The 23,627-nt window shown below is 39.6% G+C and overlaps 1 protein-coding gene across 1 annotated transcript; it reads right to left on the bottom strand.

Annotated features, from left to right (window-relative positions):
• Positions 1-277: 277 nt before the first annotated feature.
• Positions 278-21,282, bottom strand: shmt2 (serine hydroxymethyltransferase 2 (mitochondrial); the record flags this gene model as incomplete). Its single annotated transcript, XM_079218994.1, has 12 exons — positions 278-1,927; positions 2,180-2,287; positions 3,014-3,169; positions 4,381-4,480; positions 4,837-4,999; positions 5,209-5,348; positions 7,082-7,204; positions 9,096-9,177; positions 9,381-9,581; positions 11,082-11,161; positions 13,825-14,016; positions 21,250-21,282. The coding sequence occupies 12 exons, from the start codon at positions 21,280-21,282 to the stop codon at positions 1,800-1,802; spliced, it is 1,506 nt and encodes a 501-aa protein (XP_079075120.1). The 3' UTR covers positions 278-1,799.
• Positions 21,283-23,627: the final 2,345 nt, after the last annotated feature.

Here is a 23,627-nt window from a genome sequence, read left to right on the forward strand (position 1 = left end):
CCTACTTTAGTGTCTGGGAGGATGTATTGTTATATCCAAACCCCTCCAGATAAACATATACATCTCCGGTCAATCATCATAAACAAAGTGATTGACATCATGCTGTGCAATAGCTAAAGCTAATTTTACTCACATTATTTGCCACAACTCTGGCTGTTACAGAAACACTATTATTGCATTTTGACTGAAGGATATCTTCCTCCACACATTGTTTAAATGTTTGTTTTTTTTTGACAAAATGTGTGATTGGTGATGTGTATTGACATCAATGACAAAACACAAACTATGCATTATTGGGTTTTATTAGGACTCATCTTATACCAATTAAAAGTAAACAACATGGTCTGTAAAAGAAAGTTAGAGCAAACTGTTGATGTACAGTAAAAAGGTTGGCAACATAGTCGAGATGATACAAGACAAACAGATGTATGAACATAGTAGTAAAATACTTGATATAGTTTGGCTGTCAAAAACTTGTGATGTGGATAATTCATATGATTTGGTTCACTTGAGAAGCAGTGTTTTGTGCAGTAAGAAAGTAAACACACTAATTCTAGCACTCTTTTCTCGATTGTGCTGTGTGAACAGTTTACAAACCGAATTCTTGCATCCTCACTGATGCAGTGATAATGACAACACTTCCCTTCTGTGAGCCAAAATCAAGCTGCTTCACAATTTCCATCATTGAACGGCATCGTGAAATATCAGGCAGACTGCACTATAAATACTCTTTCTTCTAGAACAACAAACCAGCTGGGAATGGAAACCTCGAGATGTATGTGAACTGATGGCGGTTACAGGGTTCCTTCTTGTTAAATAAGACATAGAAAAGTATAGATGTTTTGTAAACGCTTAAAGTATAAAATAATCCAGGATGACATTTTCGGTTATTATTCCGTTTGGTTAATCATCTATCGTAACAAAAATATTTAGCAACTCAAATCCAACATCACTGACATGCTGGAACAAAAAAGAAAAATAAGCATATATTTGATTTGCTAAAAAAAAGAAAAGAAAAAAACTGTTAACATGAATACAATTGTTAATGTTGCTTTATTGGGTTTTTATAAATTATATTTTGTCCACCTCCTGTGTATTCTGACCTTTAGAGACAAGATGCACAACACTCTTTAAATGTTGTCAAACATTATTTACAGCGTTAATTTCTGATCTTCAAAATATTTGCCCCACAAATCTAAAAGCCAGAACAAGGTTGTATGGCTGATCACCCTTCATCTCATAAAGTCTCCTTGTGTACCTGGTTTAATAAACAGAAAAGAAAGCTATCATGCTCACATCTCCTTGTGAATATAATTAAAACATTAGTGACATTAATTAACACTCTTTACAGCATTAAGACCTCTCAGTATATCTCATTATAAAAAACTAATTATACACCAATCAAGTTACAGAGTCTGTGACACTAAGAGCTGTTGGTTGTTTGATTTGACATGTTATTTTTTTCTTCCCTCCCACACACTAAAGACATTGTGTGATGACAACTGAGATAGATCTTTACGCATACAATAGAAAATATGTTCTTCAGGTCTACAAAATCTGTTACTTTATAGTTTCTTGATCTCATACTGGAGGCCGAGTTTTTACATTAATGATTGATGGATGACAATAAGTGTATATATATATATAATAATAAAAAAAAAAAGTGTTTCCCCAGATCTGATTGGAAGAAAGAGCGTCAACCGCATTTCACTGTCGTGACCTTTCTCCATCTCCTTGTACACTCAGCCAGCTTTACGCCACCTGGCTGTTATGGCCGCACAGACTCTACATTGTTTGGTTTAATGGTCGTGGAAGCCTGGCATGGGAAAGGGCCTGGCAAAAGCTTCAACGCGATGGCGCAGGTTGGCGATGCGAGCCACGGTCTCTGGGTCCTGAAGAAGGAAGTTTTTGAAGTCTAGGAGCTTTCCTAAAGACGACAACAGAGAGAGAAAGAAAAAAAGTCTCAGCTTTCCATTACGGCCATTTAGCGTCCTTTGTTTTATCCCCATTGGGCTTTTTACAACAGCTAATGTTTAATTATCCAACAATTTAATATAACATACACCATATTCTACTTTTGTTGCCTCTCTTGAATCTACACACAAACACTGAGGCCCATGTTCTTACTGGTAATGTACCAGGCTACATTGTTATCGGCCTCCCTCCTCAGCAGGCTTACCGGTCTTTTTCTTGACGTCCAAGGCGATCTTGAAGCCTTCATCCATGAGCTCGACAACTTGCACAAAGTCAGCTTCTTTGAACTGTCTGGATGTCAGGGCTGGAGCACCTGGGATGTAAAAGAACATGCAATCTGCAGCTTGAAGTACAAAGTTAAGACTGGTAATTGCTTCCTTTTGCTTTTACAGGTTTAACTGTCTAATACATTTTCCTGCGTTATATTCTACTTCGGAACCGTATGGTCTTTGGAAGAAAAACAGAACCCTGGAGCTTCTTGAAATATCAGTAATAAATCCACAGACTCCAGATGGGACAAACCAACAATGATGCTGATGGGTCGTTAAGGTGCAGACCAAATCTCAATCAAATAAACCGTTGAGAAGGTAATAAGTGCAGTTTCTCGCCTTAAGACAATGCTAAAAAATTTGGCAGCGTAGATGTGGAGCTCTTGAACTTCCTGGAAGATGATTAAAAAAACAAACATACTCAATTAATCATGATCTGCTCAGTGCTTGTGGCTTAATTGGTGGCTGACTAATTTCCATATGCAGAACTACATAAAAAAAAAAAAAAAAAAAAGTGAAATTAAGTAAAGAAGATGCTGAGAGAAAAGTAAATTTGACCAAAAGAAAACTCACCTTGTGGTTTAAATACAGAATACGTAATGCTGGTTTGTTGACGATCATATCAAAGAATGACAATCTTGACATAAGTTTCAGGTATTTTTTTTAGATTTGAACCTTTTTGAATTCACAAAGAAGCACCACACTTTAATAACAAGTATGACAAGATCTTGTCCGAGTCGAGCTAAATGTAATGCGAAGCGGCTCCTTACCTAGCCTGAGGCCACCAGGAGTCAGGGCGCTCTTGTCCCCGGGGCAGGTGTTCTTATTGGCAGTGATGGACACAAGCTCCAGCACCCTCTCGGCCCGAGCCCCGTCAATGCCCTTAGGCCGCAGATCAACCAGGACCAGGTGGTTGTCGGTCCCGTCTGAAATATTCAGCATTCTTAGTAAAAGTTTTGAAGAGGCGGAAAGTCCAAAGCTTTGTAGACACAAACTTCCCTTTTAAGCCTTTGATCAGACCACCTCAACATGAGTTTAACATGAATGAGGTAATGCCGCTAGATTTGTTAGCTATAGGATATGAAACTGCATGCAGTCAACGATGAAGCCAAATTATTGTTGAGTAATGTGCTGTCAGAGCCTCCAATGCGTCACATCTTCATCTTTCTCGTGCATTTGTCGGCATCTCTCCTTTATTTTCATCTGAGCACTGTGTTTATGTTAGATATACACAGTACATCCAGTATGTATATACTTACTTTACTTAGTTTTACTTCATAGGTACACCTAGCTAACAGTAATGCAGTCTAATAAAACATCTGAGGCTGCAGTTCAGGGTGCTGTTGATCTGTATTGCATCATAGAGGTTTATCGCTACCACTTTATCGTCCCTTTTTATATCTTTTATATACTTTTATATATATATATTTTTTCTTATATATTTTCATAGACAAACTACATCCTTCAAAAGGAGCACAATTAAATCAAAACCTCTCTTAAGTTTCAACAAAAACAAAACATTAAAACCTTCATGAAGGTAGGATGTATTGTAGGACTGCTGTATTAGCCTGCATTGATAAGATGCACTAAAAACTGTGTATATTGGAAATAAATGTAATACATTTTCCCTCAACTATTACAAGAACCAATGTACTTGTGTAAGTACACACTCCATTTTCCTGTTTACTGTAACCCTAACCCCCCATTCCTTTTTTTACACAAACATCTACAAAGGGATTAAAAACAGGAGCATGCACACAATGCAGTGTAAGCACAGGACAAGTCTGTATTTTTTAAGGTATCAATTGAAGGCTATACATCAAAAAAGAGCTGAGGCTAGCGGATTAAATGCAGTACAAGATTCAAGCATTCGCTCACAACCAGAAAGTGACCACTTTCATCTGGTTGTATTTCCTTGACTGGCAGGACAGCTACACTGGCATTAGCCTATTTGCACATAATGAATTGAAATGCCTTTTTCTTTCCGGTCATGTAATTTGCATTTTGTGACAGGACATTTCTCTTTATGGACCGAGGTGTGTGTTTTTCTTAATTTTTTTATTTTTCTATGCCGTTTGCTGAGCCAGTGTCGCCCTCTGGATTACAAAAAAACATTTTTTAATACAAGTTAGATTACCTGATACCAGGGTGTAGCCTTTGCTGAGAAGAGCTGTAGCCATAGACTTGGAGTTCCTTAGTACCTGGGAGATATACTCCTTGAACATGGGAGACTGGGTCTGGACACACACAGAGACAAAATAACAAAAGTTTGCTCTTTTTTCAGTTGGGAGCGAGAAAAACATAATCAGAGATCAAGAAAACACCTTTCTACTATATAAACATATCATGTTGTTACAAGTGAGGGACATTGCCTTTCCAGCCTCTTTAATGGTTTAAAGTTCACAGTTGAGGAAGAGAAGTAACAAATGCAGCTCATGGAACAAGTTCCTTTGTCAAGTAGAACAAACGCAGTTCAATAGTAAGATTTAGTTATGAGTTATCAACTTCTTATTAGGAAATACCAGACCAAGGCGATAAAGTGTTACATCAATACGAATATGAGTTAAATTGGCCGTTAGTGTGTTGTGCTGACCTGTCTCAGTGCCACAGCCACACCAGCGATGGCGTGATTATGTGGTCCACCCTGCAGGGAGGGGAACACAGAGAAGTTGACCTTGTCCTCAAGGTCGTACATGGTCTCCTTCCCCTTCTTGTCCACTGAGCGAACTCCCTTACGATAGAAAATGAGGCCAGCCCTGAACAGAACAGACTAATTAACTGATAAAGCATTTTTACAATTGTATTTTTCTCTACAACCCAACAAGGCTCATCCGCCATCTCATTAGAATCGAATCCAAACATAAAAAAAATACTAAAAGTGCAATTATAATAATAAAATAATTAAACTAACTAATATGATGCAGCGGTTCTAATTACATTTGACTGAAATGTCTTTTGTTCCTACCTGACTCCTCGGAGGGACTTGTGTGTGGTAGTGGTGACCAGGTCAGAATGGTCAAAGGGAGAAGGGATGGCTTTGGTAGCCACCAGGCCACTGATATGAGCCATATCAGCAAGCAAGTAGGCCTTAATGTCAGTACACAGCTGAGGGTAAAAAAGGGTGGAAAAGAGGGAACAAACCACGAAACAGGACATTTTGAAATCAAATTATATTCACATTTTAGGTACAAGACCCAAAAGCATTTATCGTTCATTATCGTCTAAACAACTGTAGTCAGTAACAGCCTGAAGTCTACGACCTCTATGACACTTTCAGAGAGGTTTCTGTATTGAGTCTGATCTTCAGCAAGTGAAACAAATGCTCAATTGGATTGAAGTAACATTTCAGTGTTTGGCCATGAAAACATCTTTAGTTGCCTTTTCAGTACGTTAAGTATTGTTTTAACGCGGGAGACTATGTACGAAAAGGAGAGATGTGAACACTGTTAACCCAATATAGATGCAAACACACTCAAACCTCCAAGAAGCTGAAATTCAGCAAGTCAGCTTCAGTCAGTGCTTAATTTTAAATCTGAGGCACAGAGCCAAAATGTGAACTGACCAAATATTTAGACTAAATATATAATTATGCATGTATTATTCTTGATATATAGACTGCCAACTGTGCTCTGTATATGTTGAAATGCAAGCTAAAAAAATAGATAAAACCTCTTGGCGCTAATACATTTACATTATACCCCCACGGTGTTGATGATAACTCTACATCTGTAAGCAGTACCTATCTTTCAAATAGGAGCTGCTGTTATTACACTCGTCGGCAGTCATCAGAGGCCTGAAATATTACAGCATAATTCAATAAATCCTTGCAGTCTCTTGCCAGCATTTATTGAAAAAGGCACCAACAATAAATAGCTCGCTAACATGCAAATGACTCGCTGGCGAATGATCAGAGCAGTAAACAACCTTTTTAGTGTTCCAATTAATATTCATTATCATGACAATCTTCCTTTCCACTCATATCTAAACTGGATCAGCACATGTTTATTAGATTAAGAGGCAGGATAGATGGCAGGGTTACTGGAGGGGGTAAAGAACACATGAGGGTGATGTGCAGTCGCTGATGAATGCCGATTTTTCAGATAAAAAAAAGGCTGCTCAAATCTAGGTAACACTCTGAAAATCTGGAGAAGAGCCCGGCCCGGCAGATTCTGGCATAAAACAGTAAACAGTTTCACAGAGACTTGCCAGGGGAAAAATATGGCCCCACTTCAGGCCTAGTGGCAAAGTAGTTATGGTGTTTAATAAAAACACAGCTCTGTAATGGTGGGACACTCCATTTGATGGTACTAGCTAAAGTGGGGCTCTGCAGCAACAAAGGGAAGCAGTCAGAGTGAATGAAGTGAATCAGCGGGTGGGTATAACAAAACCGATAAAGGGGCCTCTTGTGCACTGCCAAACAGAGCAGTGAGGTGCGCAGTTAAAAGTTGCTGCCTTGCACACATGAGTCAGTGAGAGTATACGTTCAGCTCAGCTGAGTAGGCAAGAGAAAGCATCTGTGTTGTGAGAGACACTACAATTTGGTTGGAGTTGGGATAAGTTGAAGTGTGTAAGTGAATGCTCAGTATATAGAGCAGACAGGTCTCCACTGTGGGGAAGGAATTAGTGAAGATATGGTTGGGAGTGATCCTGGCTATCAGTAAGAGGAGCGGTTCTGTGTGACACTTCAGAGGAAAAGGTTGACTGAGTTTTAGATAAGAGGAATAAGCTGCTCTGACCTTCATATTGCAAAATGAAAAAACAGGTAGCAGGAGAGGATGAGGTAGAGCAAAACACACAAGCTGGGTGAGTTTGGGATAAAGAAAGAGTTCTCCATGCACCTTCTTGATGCGGGCGTAGTCAATGAGGCGGGCATAGGCGCTGGTGCCAGCGATGATGAGCTTGGGCCGGAACAGCTTGGCCGTCATTTCCATCTGGTCGTAGTCTATGAGTCCTGTTGTAGTCTGCAGAGAAACGAAGAGGGAGACAGATTGAGAGAAAAAAAAAAGAAAGAGAGAAAAGAGTATAAGAATATTAAAAAGGAGAGTAAGGGTCAGGTGGAAAGAAAAAAGCACAAAAGATGAGGAAACAGTTGTCAGATGAAGAGCAAACATATCCAGTTTTGTACCATTTGAAATTCATTTGAAGCAGCTGCATTTGAAGTACTTTGGCTACCTTAAAAAGGAAAGGAATTTATCGGAGGAAGACATTTCAACCCATCATATCAACGAAGAAGATTGAGCAATTGCAGTAATGCACCCCCACTTATCCTAATTCAGCCTTTGAGGGACCTACTCAACTGGTGTGATGAGGCTGAACAGATCAGAGGTTGGTTTGGAGACTTTATCTGCTCTTTTCATTGAAATAAGAAATTTGAGGTATGCTAGACAATCCATTATGCTGGGGATGAACATCTGAGTCAGAACAGTCAAATGACAAGTGTGTCTTGCGCCTGAACCTCCAGTTTCACACGTTTCCTCCTCCTCCAAGCATTAGAGAGGAGAGACGGTACAGGGGAGAGAAAGACGGCAGGATCGAGCAGGAAAATTATAGTGGGAGACAGAAAGGATGGCGAATAAGGGAGACACGGACAAGAAAAAGAAGAGAGAAAAGAAGGAGGGAAAGCTTTACTTAGACAACCTGATAATCTCCCATCTCCAGAGCACATCTATGGATGCCCCCTCACTCCATCAAGCAGCTCATTGTGAAGACAGAGCCAGTGGTGCTGGCCAGGCTGTCGATTTCCCATTATCTCTCTCGCAGAGGGGTCCTGCCTGGCCATATATCAGCAGGTCTGGACATGCAGACTCTCATGGCCATCCATCAGCCGCTACCAACACCACCACACAACTATGACCCCAGGAATAAAATACTATACACTAATATACGATGCGCATTGTACAGATTTCAATGCTGGTGGAAAACAGTACTTTGAATGTTATCCATATACTCGACTAAAAAGACTGAAAAGTTGCATTGTGAGTGAAGAGGCCCTATATCCACCGAAACACCTCTGTTTATGCCCCTCTTTTGCTCAGCACCTGCCAGGAAGTGCTTGTTGGACTGAAGTTTAGACACTAAATCCCTACCCACACTGCCTTGTGTCGTCCCTGTGGGGTCACTAAAGCAGAGGACGACCCCAAAAAAGAAGCACAGCTTTTCTATGACGTGTTCTCTTCTTTTCGGTTTATTTAAAATCAATATCCTGTTTTTCATTTAATTTTATTTTTTCAAAGACAGCCCAAGACAAACATTTTTCGACATATTTAGATATTTGTGCTCTTTGTAAATTTGTACATTCTTGTTATTTCTTCTTCTTTAGACAATGATTTTTTATCCATTTGATAATTTCGAATAAAGCAGACTAAAATTGCTAAAATTTGATACCTGATACGCAACATACTTTAAGTTTACAACATATTCACTTGTAACATTCCCTAAAAAGCATTTGTGTGGTTTGTCTATAAATACCAGCACAATTTCTTACCGACTGTAAAATTAAGGGCAGAAACTGACAAAAGTAAGACAGATTATCAATAATACAACTGAAAGTTTGTACAGAGCGCTGCAGCACAACAAGCAATGCTTTGCACCGAACATCTGACCCGGGACCAACAGTCCCGGGTCATGGAGGTGGTCGGTTCATAAGTCAGTCAACCAATTCTGAAACCTGTGTCTACATATATCTTGACATAAAAATAAAATGGAACTATCATCCGATACATACATGCATAACAAACATTTGAAAGCAATTTTAAATATGTAACATGCATCTTCCTCACAGCTTATAAAACACACGTGTCCATTCCCCTCACAACACGTTAGGTGATATCAGTAGAAGGGCTCTCGACTTACATTCAGCTTGTAAGGCATTGACTCGAAATAGATTGATGTGGCAGAGATCCTCTTCACGTCGGACATGTAGCCATGGGTCAGACTGGGGTGAGAGAGGAACATGTCAACAGATGGAAACATAAAGTTACATTACCTTGAAACCAACTTGATTTTTCAGGTGCAAATGGTGCACTAGTGTCGACCAACAAAAAATAACTAGGGCAGCTGAGAAAATTGTGAGGAAATGAGATGATAAGTGACCGGGTGCAGGTGAAGAATAAAAGAAAACCTGTGCTGACTACTCACTGTCCTCCGTCAGGCAGGTCCAGGCCCATGATGCGGTCATGGGGTTTGAGCACGGCCGTGTAGACAGCAAAATTAGCGGGGGAACCGGAGTACGGCTGGACGTTGACACCCCACACAGCGGGGTCCAGGTCAAAGGACTCCAAGGCTCGTTTCTGACACAGCAGCTCAATTTGATCGACCACTTCTGCTCCACCATAGTATCTGAAAGAATGGATGGGGGGAAAAGAGACCATCAGACCATTTGATAGAAGATGCATAACTCATGCAAATTACCTGCTGGATTAAGCTACAATATGAATACAATTTAATTAAACCTGTAATAAGAGGGGTTTTTGGCCACTTGAGGGCAGCAGTAAAACGGTTATAAACACAACATTGATCTATCATCACCTTTTAACTTGATATGGCTATCTTTTTAGCAAATAGTTTTTTTTTTTTTTAGACCTTCTGCAGTTTCAGTGCAGAGTTGTGATTTTACGCCAGCTAGTCACTAATGTAACCCACTGTACAGGTACTAACAAGTAGTGTACAGTGGTTCTTTCGAGCCATTTCTCTGGAAACTACTGCCTGAAAATGAGCAAGTGGTGAGAGTAAACAACAAACGTAAAGTTGCAGTTGGAAAGCTAAATAATTAGTTGAAACTCACTACGATGCTCAGTGCAGATATTGGAATAGTGTTGTATGGCTCGTAGGACTGTACAAGATACTTTGAAGCTTCATTCATAACATTGACATTCCAGTGCTTTTCCGGCAGAAAGAAAAGCAATATAGACACTGCAATCCACCTTCCACCTCCTCTTCCCCCCCTCTGCTCTCCTCAAAACACACATTGAACACTGCATTGCGTCCTCGTCTCTGTAATTGTCTGAGTTAGTAAACAGTTAAAATGTACTGAAAAAATATATATATAGATGCATATATTTCCAAATTTCCAAATTTCACAACATCCGATCCACTTTGTGATGTGGTAGCACTAATGACAGCATTGTGTTTGTGTGTTGTGGGCATGAAAGATGAGGAAAGCAGAACAATTATCCTAAATTCAATGCAATTACAATTAGCAAATGCTTTGTCGGTCCGCAGGTTGGTAGTTTGGGGCTGCTGACTCAGAGCAATCTAGACCAATGTAAACCCAAAACTACCACAACAAATCAGGGACATCTTAGGTGAGAACGCTCATCAAACCTTTTCAGTTACAGATGAAGGAGCAACAGATGGCTACTTTACAAACCACTCATACAGTGAGATCATCCTTTTGTTTCATTGCATTTAAGTGCAAACAGCAGATGAGTAGGATGCGAGCGGAAAAAACATTTAAAAAAAAAAAAATCCAAAAAACATTCAGTGGGAGGGAGATTTATGGTAGGCTTGTATTCCAGGAATTAAATGAGAAGAATTTCAAAACAGGTCAGCTCTCTGTTTGCTGTTAATACATGTGAATAATCTGAAGGACATAATAGAAAATAGGAAAACTGAAAATAGAAAACGTGCAACTACCAGCCTGGACACTGAATTTCTTCCAATGTATCCCCTTATTTGGCAAAGCAGATGCTGTGGATTATTTGTTGTGTGGTTCTCATGTACTACTACTACTACTACTACGTCTGTGTTTATGTGTGCTTGAATGTAACACATATCCCAAAGCAGAGAATATATACCAACAGTGTTAGTAAGCCGGGGTGTGGCTCAATAAACACTCACCTTCTCCCTGGGTAGCCTTCAGAGTATTTGTTGTTCAGACAGGAGCCCTGAGCTTCCAGAGCTGCTCGACTGCAGAAATTCTGTGATGAGAACACACACAAGCAAACACACACAGTCAGATCAATGGCTCGAGTGGACAGAAGGGACAAGGACGGCAAATTAAAGTCTGTTAAGTGATAGTGAGAAATCCCCCTCCAGCTAAAGGCAATCATTACAGTATTGAACCTCTGGACTTCCATAGACTAACACTCTGCACATCACAATGCTTATCGCCTCGCTGCTGGAGGATACAAGATAATGTAATAAACTTTGCAGCACATGCTGAGATACATTGGTATGGCCTTTTTTTTAAATCATTTTTGCAATGAAAGAAAAACCTTTTTTTTTTTTTTTTAAGTATGGTTTGTTTGCTGCAAAAGGCGTATAATTTTACCCTAAATGTTTTCTTTATATCTTGTCTGTGTGCTGGAAGATGAAAAGACATGTTAAATATGCTAGCAGAATTTCAGCAGAATGATTCCTTTGATTTATTTTTGCTGGATTTCCTATATTAAAGCTAGAGTTTTTTACATTCATATTTTAAGAAACTTTTTTCTGTGATAAATTAAATAAGAAACAAAATCTAACATTGCTTTGTTATAGCTTTTAAAAGCAAGGATTTCTCAGTGTTTCTGTGTCTTATGCGATAATAAACATGTTTTGGAGAGTTATTGGTTAGGAGGTCAACTTCTGGCAATAGGAATTTGTCAGTTTTCAAACATTTCAAGGATCAAATGATTTATCAAGACAATAAATTGCCATATTTATTATTAATACAATAACCTTTAGTTGCAGCTAACGGTTACAACTTCGTGTTTATCTTGTACTTGAGGAGTAAAGTATTGCTGTTGGTTGAAAACTAAGTATTTTGTGCATGCTGGAGATGCAGAAATGTCATCCAAACTGTCCCCAAACATCACTTTTCTTCTCTCCACAAAGATATTATACAAATGTGTATAGTATGACGCATTATGCAAAATACTAAGCCTACTGTAAGCAAATATGTTATGTGAAAAAACACATTCAAATATGATATAAAAAATAAAACGGGGTATGTTTCAATGAGTCCAATCCAAATCTTAAATGATTCTGATCTACACAAACATGTTTGAAGTGACCACCTGTTGCATATACTTCACAAATGCAACCCTGACTCGGTACAGTAACTGACCAAGGAAACCTCTTTTGGTATGGCCCCCTGACAACACTTACTGTACTTATATTATCACACTGGCCAGTTATAGAGTCTGACACAAGAACAGATAGTACAGTCTTGTCTCCACACTGTGTGTGTGCGCGCGTGTGTGTGCTGTTATGCAAATGCTTCACCTAGAAGCCAAGAGGAGATCAAGGGAGATAACAGCTCCAGGAAAAGCGCTCTGCTGCGTCCGTCTGTCATGCAGACATCTCTGCATATATTACAAAAGGAAATACATTTGCTTCTAAGCGTGTGTGTGTGTGTGTGTGTGTGTGTGTGTGTGTGTGTGTGTGTGTGTGTGTGTGTGAGTGAGTCTTTTCATTCAAGGAATGCCTTCCCGAGCCGTTACTGTGATGTGCCTTGCCGAGTGAGGTGGGGAGGAGGCAGAATGAAGATATCAGCTTTATCTCACACTAGAGCGGTCAGGCTTTGTGTAGAGAGGGGGCCGGTATACTCCACTGAAAAACTACTGTGGCAAAGAAGAAACAGGAGGAGCGAGCAAGAACAATACATGATAAAACCTCTTCTGCACTTTTGAATAGTAAAATGTTTCATTTCACACCATCCAGCCTTGGAATGAAAACAAAGAGTAAGCCACATGGTTTTGAAACAACTGACAATTCTGGCTTATAGAACGTACTGTACCCTGTGAGCGTTTTCACTATTTAAAAAGCTACATTTAAATAATATGAATTTACTCTTTCAAACAACACCAGGCAGAGTTCATGATATCTTTGATATCATTTGTGTTTGAGCCAGAATGTCATAGATTCAATGCCCTAGCAATGCCCTTAAACATTCCAAAAACAGAACATTTACTGGGATAAAATATATAACATATACAACAGCAAGATGAAGTAGGAATAAATATGACTAAAGAATGAATACATTTGCAGTGTATGCATTTCAAATGAAATACCCATCATTGTATACTGTGCATACTGTATTTATCTACAGAATGAGTCCCGATGAACCAGTGATAAGGGCTTTTCTATCAATGCTGCCAGCAGTGATATGGATACAAATATTTAAAAAAGATACAACCAGAATATATATCCATGAGGCTAGCAAGACTATCATTTTATCCATTCATTTTGCCAAAACATTAATCAGAGGTGATGAGGTGTTCTCAGCTATCTCCATTCCCAACATACGATGGAAGTGCTGCCAGCTTTTAAAGGCATTGAGTACGTGTTTACATTGACTATCTTTCTTGAAAAATGTGCAAACTCAAATCAGTACTAAATGGTATAGGATTAGTCTTTACATTGTACTATAGGCTGACTAAATGGAAAATTATTTACTTTGTAATTCAAAGTACCTGCTTGGATGTCAACTTCACTGCGGCATTTGGCAAATAATGTCCCTGACAGACCAATCAAGAGGTTCAAAGAAATGTCTATTTCATCTTTTCCTATCGCTCTGTTAACTGCTCAATTAAGTAGAATGTACATAGTCAAAAACTGGTCAATTAAAAAAAAAAAGTCATCAAGCAAGATGTCCTACCTCAGACGCAATGAGCTCCAATCCGCGACACTGCCTGTCCTTCTCCTTTAGCAGCAGATCCCACATCTCGGGGTCGTCCTCAGCCAGGCTTTCCTGGCCCGTCCATGGACGATCTTCATCCACTGCACGGGTGGCGGCGTGGGACTGCTGACCACGTACGGCGAGACGAACCGGGGCTCGCTGACACAGTGGCTGTGAGCAGAAGAGAAGTTGCATGATTGGAGGGTATGATGAGAGCGAAAGGGAAAATGATCGATTGAAAGCATTTTGGTTTTATACGGATAGGACAGTTATCGTGAACACATTTTCTAATTCTGGACCGTTGCAGTAAAATGGCTCTCATGAGTACTGACATACGTTGCTACGGTTTGGTGCCATTCAACCAAAACCAATGCACTGCACATTTCCATTGCTTTAATACAAATATGGGAACAGAGGAGCATTGCAGCTACAACATGAGAAAAAATATCTAAAATGTGGGTGTGTAGAAAAGGAAAAAAAGAATTAATAACATGCATTTTCGAGTTTGAGCTTTTCATTGCTATTCTGTTGCTAGGGAAACAGCTTTTGTCCAAGTTTACATCCTTTCAACTACTGCATTAACAACACACATTGCAACAGGAAATACAAAAAGGGACCCACTGCGAATGTTTATTATTATCATCATCTATAAAGATTAAACTAGCTGGGGCTCCAGCCATAAAGAGCAACCGGAACGTAATTAAGAGATGTTACATAGAGCAATATTTTTTTACAGAATGTATTTGATCATTTTACTTGTTTGAAGTAACACACTCTTATTTGTTATATATAAATAAGGAGACATTTAAAGTCCCCCCTCCACCCCCTCTGTTCCTACAGTCCAACATGTAGCCCTGAATAATTAGAAACTGGCGTGTTTGCATGATATCAATAATCAGCGTGGTTGTTCAATTATGCCTCTATCAGCACTTCTACAAACTGGGGGACTGACTTTTACAGCCCCAGTGTGCCGAAGGAGGCATAGAGAACAGATTCAGCACTTCCTGCTTATCTAATCTGGACTGGGGCTGGCGAGTTCTGCTGCTGCTGCTGCAATGCCTGATCACTTGAGTGTGCAGAGTCCATACAATTTTTCTTTTTTTAAAGTTAAACACAAATCTTAAACTGGCTTCAATCCTGGTTCTTCTATGCACCATGCCTCTGATGGATTGTTCCAACACTACATTTCTGGCTTGGTATTGCATACAGTAGATACTTTCCATAGGTGAATAAAGACTTTGACTGCAACAAAAGATTGCACTGTATTACAGCTGTGCTTTATGTGTGCACTTCTGTGCTTAAGTTCCCTTATCAACAGAGAAGTCACTGTGACTGTGTGGGAGAAAACACAAATAGAAGGAAAAATAAACCTCCATGACAGGTTGATAGCGTTTAGAACAAAGTGTCTCACTTCTGTCATTTAATCCACAATATGATGACTCCGTGTTGAGATCAATCCCACCACTGCCAACCGATAGTTATCATCTGTACAGGTGAGAGGGACAAGCTCCCTTTAATAGCGTCATTACAAAGCAATTAAAACAATGCTCAGCACTAGATAAAAACACCCATATGAAGAACAGAAAATGCAATTCACGCGTATTCCATGTAGTGTAAAAAATGTCTGGGTACTTAATCTATTGTAGCGGCTTTAAAAGGCACTGTAAATCTTGGAAAGAAATCAACTCTAGTTTTTCACACATTTCAAGACAAAAACACGGTTTAATTTGAATATTGGCCAGAAATAATGAAGGCTTTCCGACCAATCTTGGTCTCATAATTCAACATTCTGTGTACAAAAACAAAACAGTTAATAAGAACACTTTATCCTTAGGAACAGCTTGCAGATAGTTTATCTACTCCATCGCTGAGAGGCCCATCCTCTCTACTCCGCCTCTTCATCTGCTCCCTGGGGTGGCAGAGGGAGCAGCGGTGACACACCAGGGGAGGCAACTTGCGCATTAATGGCTGATTTCTAACAGTTTCTACTCTGGCCTTCTGTCACTAGTGGCCGTGGTGGAAGGGGGAGAAGCCCCCCCCCCTCCTCCGGGTTCTGGAAGAGATGAAGGCCTGGGGAGACAGGTCGGGCTGCCTCCGAGGACAAGTTTCTCGCTGAGAAATCACACGGGTCATTAAATCTTGACGGGAACTGTCCTTTGCTGTCTGCACTTCTGCTGGGACACACCAAGGCTTGGGAAAGCAGTGGCAGAAAAACCCAACACAAGCCAACACTGCCATGGTTATAGCGCTACTGACGACTGCAAAACAGACAAGGGTAACTCCTCCTCCTCCTCCATCCCTGCTTTCCTTTCCCCACCCTCAACCTGTCTCTCAAAGCTGCTAAGCACACTCAGCCAAGTAGCACTCATGTGGCGTTTTTATTAGTTCGCCTTGTCATCGCCATCACTTCCACGGCGTCCAAACGAGACAGCACTGAGCTTAAACAAACACGCAGGTCAGTCCCTGTGGTCTGCCGCTCCACTTTCCTGCCTCACTTCCCAGCACTGATCATTACGGAAGATTAATTAATAAACACAAGATAAACTGATCCAAGGAAAGTGAAAGCCAAGATACAAGCACCGAATATGTCACAGCTGGACTATTTTTAGGCGACAGATGATGCTGCCGTTTGAAGGTGAACTTGATGAAAACTTTGCTGTGAGAAAAGGGGCGGGACAGGCCACATCAACCTGGGCGCCGAGCACGAGATAATGGCAGAGCCACAGATGTACTGCATATGAGTGACAATGATAAGGTAATTATTGGCAGTTTGCCTTCCCTGTCAAACATCTGTGCCCAAAGACAAATGGCAGACAGAAAGAAGAGGGAAGAAAGAAAACTATTTCATTAATCCTAGTTCTGTATTATTTTGCCCATTTCCTGAAGCAGCTCCTGATGAGTCAATTTTACAGATGACTGCTGTCTATCAGTGGCTGAACCAAACAACAATCAGCCAAGTAACAGAAGCAAAACAGAAAGGACTAGGAGACAGAAGAAAAAATAAGAATATGTAAGGGTATAGAGAAGAAGTGTCAACAGGGCAGCAGCATCCGTCAGTCTGACACGTAGTTGCCTCTGTCCCTGTCACTGACTAATAGCAGGGCTGTCCATTACAAATTGCCCTGTGATTCAGTTTAGATAACACTAGACTGAGAAATCTGGATGGGGTGAAGAGGCGTGAAGGGACAGAGGCCGAACCCAGGGCGAATCCACTGTATTCGGGTCAAAGGGTTGTCAAGGAGACAATCAGAGACATAAGAGATGCCGGCAACAAAGCCAATTTTCAGGAGGTGTAGGCGGTGGAAAGATACGTATAGGCTGGAGTCATTCCACAACCCTTTTTGTGGTGATGGCGATGATGGTGAAAAAGCTCTACACTGGGCTTCCTATTCAAATGGGTGCCATCTGTGACCTCACCACTAGATACCACAAATTACTACACACTGTTTCTTTAACTAGGTTTTTGCATTGTAAACTTACTGTATTCTCACGTCACCAGTTAAAGGAGAGGAAATCAGATTTTGTGGATTTTAAATTTACAGAAGCATACATCTTCAGGACAGTATGGCAGGTGAAGCAAACTTGACTAAACTGGGGCTGCAATTAACCCTTGTTATTTTATGTATCTGCCAATAATTTTATCAATTAATAATTTTGTCAATAAAATGTCAGAAACACCTGGTATAATTTCTTATTACCCCACTTGATGTTTTTCACATTAAAATGAAATATTAAATGTTATGAGAACGATAAACGCAGCACATTTGAAAAGCCTGAACCAGCACTCGGATCTATTTGGATGCAGAAGACTTTTTGTGTACCTTTTGTGACTGTCAAGATGTGAACAAAAAAAGCTTAAAACATGCATGAGGTACATGAAGTGTAAGGTATCTCAAGACACTGGCAGATGTTTGTTTGTTTGACGTGCGTTTAGGCTGGTCTTGGTTGAGGAACACTTAAAAATTTGAAGGAAGTGGCTGTCATCTTTCATGGAATCAAGTCATGATGTTCTGCTCCTGTTCAATGAATTAAAATAGCAAAACAAATAACTCTGCTGTGACAGTGCCATGTTAGTTTTGTCAAAAAAATGATGTGTATAAAAGCATTAAATTGAAATTTTAGTGGTTTCGCTGTGGGAGTTGATGAAGCCAGACAGGCTGCGTTCAGGGTGACACCAAAAACTATTTCTGGGTCAATTTATAGTAGTAGAGTAGATATTTAAAAAAAACTTTAAGCGTATTGCTGGCTAATACTGAATGCACAAATACCACTCAGCTGGTTTATGTTGACAACATATAGGTGAAAACAAAAAGACATTCTCTACAAATGAGTCAACCTCTGCCGACTTTTGAGAAAAGTTGGAAAATCTTTCTGTCAGAACTTCAAACAAACACATGATGAGTAGGAGTTATGCACCAATCTCTAATCTATCAGTACACAGCAGCACGGGTAAGATGAGATTTAGTATCGATTTTAACTACCAACTATATATTGATAGATTTTCATTTAACTCTAATCCCAAATTACTCTTGTTTTTCACTTAAGTTAACAAAACAACTAAAGATACACAGGAGGTACATTTTGCCAGATAGATAGATAGATAGATAGATAGATAGATAGATAGATAGATAGATAGATATTTTAACTTCTCACATTTTAAACCAAACATTTTGTCCAGCATTGTTACTTTGTAAAAACCAGGAGACAACCGTTGAGATGGGTTAATAGTTTTCTTGAGTTTCTGTCTTTCAGTGTACATAGATGCTGGGTACATCAGAGCATGTTGACTTTCCTTCTTGTAGTTGCAGCCAGACAAGACTAAGGTCAAACTAATAAAGTATTATCAAGCAGGAGCAGAAAGTTAACGAACAGATTCAGACGTGGGAACGTCATCTTTTAAAGCTTGTTACTTTTCTGCATGTTTAAACACAAGGAGAACCACAATGAACCATTTTTAAGTATTCCGAACAGCAGCCCTTGAAGTTAAAGATATTTGAGCAGACCTCCTTGCAGTCCTTAAACACAAGCGGTTAAAAATTAATTATTGAAAGTACAGAAATAAGGTGCCAAAAAAAACCTGAAAATCGAAATGCTACATTCTGTGATATTCACACTCACTTTGCTCTATTTAAGTTTACAATTTAAATGTGTGCCATTTTGAACTCAAATGTGCGGCAAATTATTTAAAGCTGCATTGTCGAGGTGCTTTGTCCGGCAGAACATATTGGACCTAAGATTGAACACAGCTTTATTTGGTGAGATGGGAAAATTCACGTGGAACAAAATCCATGTAATTCAAGCATCATTTGCACAAGCAGCAAGTGATTTTAATGGCCTAAAATTGCTATAAAAAAGGAAAAAGCTTAGAAAAAAAATAGATGGAAAAAAATCAACAGAGAACTATTCTCTTTATCAAAAGAAATATAGTGTAGGCACAGGTAGAAAAGTGACAGCTTAAGAGCCTTGCTTCTTTGGCCTCTTGTACTGGGAAAAGGTTTTTCAAAATGGGATTAGAGATTTGTATTCTTAAATTGACTAACTAGAATCCATTAGCTGCCGCGACCGGCCTATTTAAGAGCAACCACCCCCATAATAACCAAAGTAGTCGGTTTTCCACAGATAGGTAGATACTATCCACAGATGAAATACTCTGATGATACAAGTCTCAAAAGTTGAGATTCTTTCATCTTTAGCCACCTTTACACCATCCTACTGTATGTCAACAGCAACAAAAAGAAGCACAGCGCCTGAAATCTCTCCCTCACATACATACATACAGATCCTGTGGGGACACTGCATTCCTTAACCCCCAAAAAAAACAAAGGGTCTTGTGAGTCCTTCTGGAATTCAATCAAGATGCACATGAAACCAATTACCACCAATAGGAAAAGCATGCCTGCATGTGATTCAGTTAGTTTAACTTCAAACACACAGACAGTGACTTATAAAACTAGGTCTGAATACATGCCACACAACTTTGGCACAAACGTGGCATAGCCTAGTTGTTTGAGAAACTACATGAAATTTGCACCATCTCCAAAATAGGTCACTTCATAAAGTTCAAAATTAGGATATTAATAGCTTTGAAACAACTCCCCCCCAACACCTCCATCACCCCAATGCCTCAACTCACCAAGCAACTTGTTTAATTTAATTAAAAGAGTATAAAACCTAATATCTTTAAAATGAGAACACTGGGCTACACTGGGTCATTAAAACATGTTTTATCAAGAGGGCTACAATTACCGTAAAAGCATAAAATGAGTTTAAAAGCATAACAATAATAACATATAATAATTAACCAGGGTAATTGCACCCACTCTACATTGTAATGTAGTTCTGTACTTAAGCACATATGTAAAGTTAAATTATTAACGCTATGTCAAACGTTTTCATTGAAGTATAAGATACTATTTACAAACCTGCAATAAAAACTAGGAGGTTGTAATGTTCAGATTGTGATGGATTGGGTTTAGAAAGAGTGGCTGCGGATTGTTGGTGCCTTTGAATTGTCGTGCGTTATTCTGAAAGGTATCTCAAAATACTTTCCCCAAGTTTTATCATTAGTTGGAGCTACCTTATGAACGGGTAACTGGGCAAACGAGGTAAGTGGACCTTGAGCTTTAAGTCATCATATATATGAAGATTATATCAAATAGGAAAATTAATCTTACATTATCCTAAACTAATGCTTCAAATACAACAATCTGCTGATACAGCTCAAACAATAACTATTGCTTTGACAAAAACAAAGCCTTATCTGTAGAAGTAGAAAAGTTAATATTTTCTCGGTACTCCTGCAATATACTTCAGCTTCATTTTGCCCTTTGAACGTTATTAGGGGGCCTTCACTGAATACCTATTCTTGCATTATTTGCATAGTTACAATTCTCGAGGCTTCTCACTTGACTCCACAAAGACAGCGTGTGTAATTCTGATTATTTGTAGAATAATGAAGTTACCGTCCCTAAATAACCCCAAAGAGGCCGTTACATCGCGCCTGGTGATACAGAGACGCGTGGCGCTTTTTTTCTTTTCTTGCAGTTGTCCCACATGATGAAACCGAGCAGTCGCTGTTGCATCATTACGTGGACTCAACTGCAGCTACATAACATGCACCGAGTGCTAGCCTGCTAGCACCTCGGCTAACAAGCCAATATGTAAAATGTGCAATATGAACAGGGCAGAAAAGATAGCACGCGTTTAACTGCCGCAATCATTCTTACGTGTGGTGACTTGATGAGGCACAGGTGGGCAGGTAACCCCCACCCACAACTAACCGTATTGACGTTAAGCTAGCTCACGGTTCAACCGTAAAGAAACGCCAGTTAACTTAACTTACACAACTCAAACACACCGTCAAAGAAACATTGACACAAAACCAGTACCGTATAATACACGTACCCGCGTGACTCGTTTCAGGGCGAAGGATAGCATGTTTCCAGTTTTCAAGAAGCAGCACAGCCAGGCGACACACACAGCTGACAGGCTCCGAAAGGGCTGTTCGAAGTTGCTGGCAGCGTGTGGGTACGTTTAACCTGCCGAAAGGGTTGTCGGGAAATGTAGGTCGTTGTGAAGAAATTATGCAAACCATGATAGGCACTCATCGCTCCTGTATCTTTCATTCATTCTTTTCAATGGTAGAAGAAGTAATCCAATCGTGTTTTCTTCTTTGTTTAATTAGCCTAAGTACAAGTAAAGTTTTAGCATCAAAATATAGGCTACTAAAACTTCTTAAACTTCTTATATACAGTATATATTTACTTATAGTCAATTATAAAGAATGGCCCATTTTTCAGAATTATTTATTTTATATTATGCAATTTCCTATTGATGCATTAACGTGCACATACTAATATTAATAATACATTTGATTTACATAGTGCTTTTAAAGGTACTCAAAGTCATTTTATATGGTAAAAACAGACACAATAACATTATAATAAGACATGACTAGTATACATTACTAGCAACACTGATGTTACATAACCTGAATGTTGTTACTGTTGCTATATTAAATTACTTTATATACTGGCATACTGTAGCTTGTGACTTTACAACTGAGTATCAATTAGATCTTATCATTATGTATTTGTTGAATTTGTTTGTATTCATCTGAATCTGCAATGTAGATGTAACTAAGTTATCATGTAGTGCAGAAAAACGTACATATGCTTCTGTGTAGTAATGTTGTCTACTTTGTTAATTTCCACCACTGATTTTACTCAATATCATTTCATTTTCATGCTCACAGGGTGACTCACCTATTCATAATTTTTTACTATTTAATACATACCTAATTTTTGTGTGCAAGCCTCAATCTGTGACATATAAATGTAAACCACACCTCTGAACTTTGTCAAAGCAAACATATTTCAAGCAAAACATTTGTCTTGCTCGCTGTAAGCAATTGTGTTATCATGGATGATATGCAGCATGTTAAATGAGTTGTCCGACGACATATAGAACTGTACTTGAATAGCCTTGCAGGCTACTGATTAACATTTTTTAGTAGTCAATTTGAACTGGTATAGACACGTTTGCTGCGTAGCAAGGAGGCTCATGGCTTGAATCTCAGCCCCTGCTTCCTTTGGGGAGTTTGGATGCTTTCTGTGTTCCTATGGTGCCCCGTTTTCCTCCTAAAGCATCACGAGACAATTCAGATTAAGTGTGGTTTTAAATCTTAAAAAAACCTTATAATGAGAAACTTTGCTTGCCTGAGTCAGGTTTCTGTTTAAACTGTAATGCGTGGTGTTTTTGCCCGTCTGCCGAATGCATGTTGAGAAAGGCTTCAAGTTCTCTTTCACCAAAGTACTGTAGATTTAAGTGGAGTACCTTGGTGGCCTCGGGATTAAAGTGCCCACCGTCAACCGGGGTTTGAGTCCAGCTGCATGTTCTACCACATCTCTCTCCTCCCCTCATTTCACGTCAGATATAATCTGTCAATTTAATTAAAAAAGGATTTAAAGCATACTAAATAAAAACAAAAAATGAATCACAGCTGCTGTGCAGCAGCGAGTCGACATCGGACATGTTGAGGAAGAGCAAGAAGAAGGAGGAGGAGGAGAAGGAGAAGGAGGAGGAGAAGAAGGAAGAGGAGGAGGAGGAGGAGGAGGAGCAAGAGGAGGAGGAGGGGGAGGAGAGAAAGATGAAATAAGGAAGAAGATGAAGGCAAGTATCTTTGAAATCATGTGTCTCTAATCAACACAGAACAACGCCCAAATTGGTATTGGTATTTTCATGTTTTTCAGCCACATATTGAAATCATAAAACGTTGACATGAAGAGCAGGTCATGATACTATTGAGCTTCCTTTCAAGCGAGGAACAAGAGGTGGCTTCACTCTATGGCCCAATCCCAATGTCCCCCCTAAACTTTCAAACCCTGAAACCTCAGGGACTTACTGACGTCACCTGGTAAGTGGTAAGAGACTGTGAGGGCTTGACATGATGTAAATCCTAATGGGACAGCACTTTGCTGCAACATATCACGTGACTACATAACAGCATGTTGTGTACAATTGGTAACTGCGTGTTTAACGTCACATTGCTATGAACTGTGGGTAATTCCCTGAGGCAAAGTCGGCATCTAATGCTGATTTACGGAAAGCGTTCATAAAGGGCTCAAAATCTGCCAGAAAGCCCTCAAACGACAGCCCTAAACCCTCACGGAGTTAGCGGGAGCGCACCTCAAAGTCCAAGAGTCCGTAAGGGCAACCCTGTCTCCTAAAAATTACGTTCCCCCAGAACTAATACGCATTCCCAATTACATTTGATCAGAAAC

The sequence above is a fragment of the Taurulus bubalis genome (assembly GCF_910589615.1).
Source record: "Taurulus bubalis genome assembly, chromosome: 5".
Lineage (NCBI taxonomy): Eukaryota > Metazoa > Chordata > Actinopteri > Perciformes > Cottidae > Taurulus > Taurulus bubalis.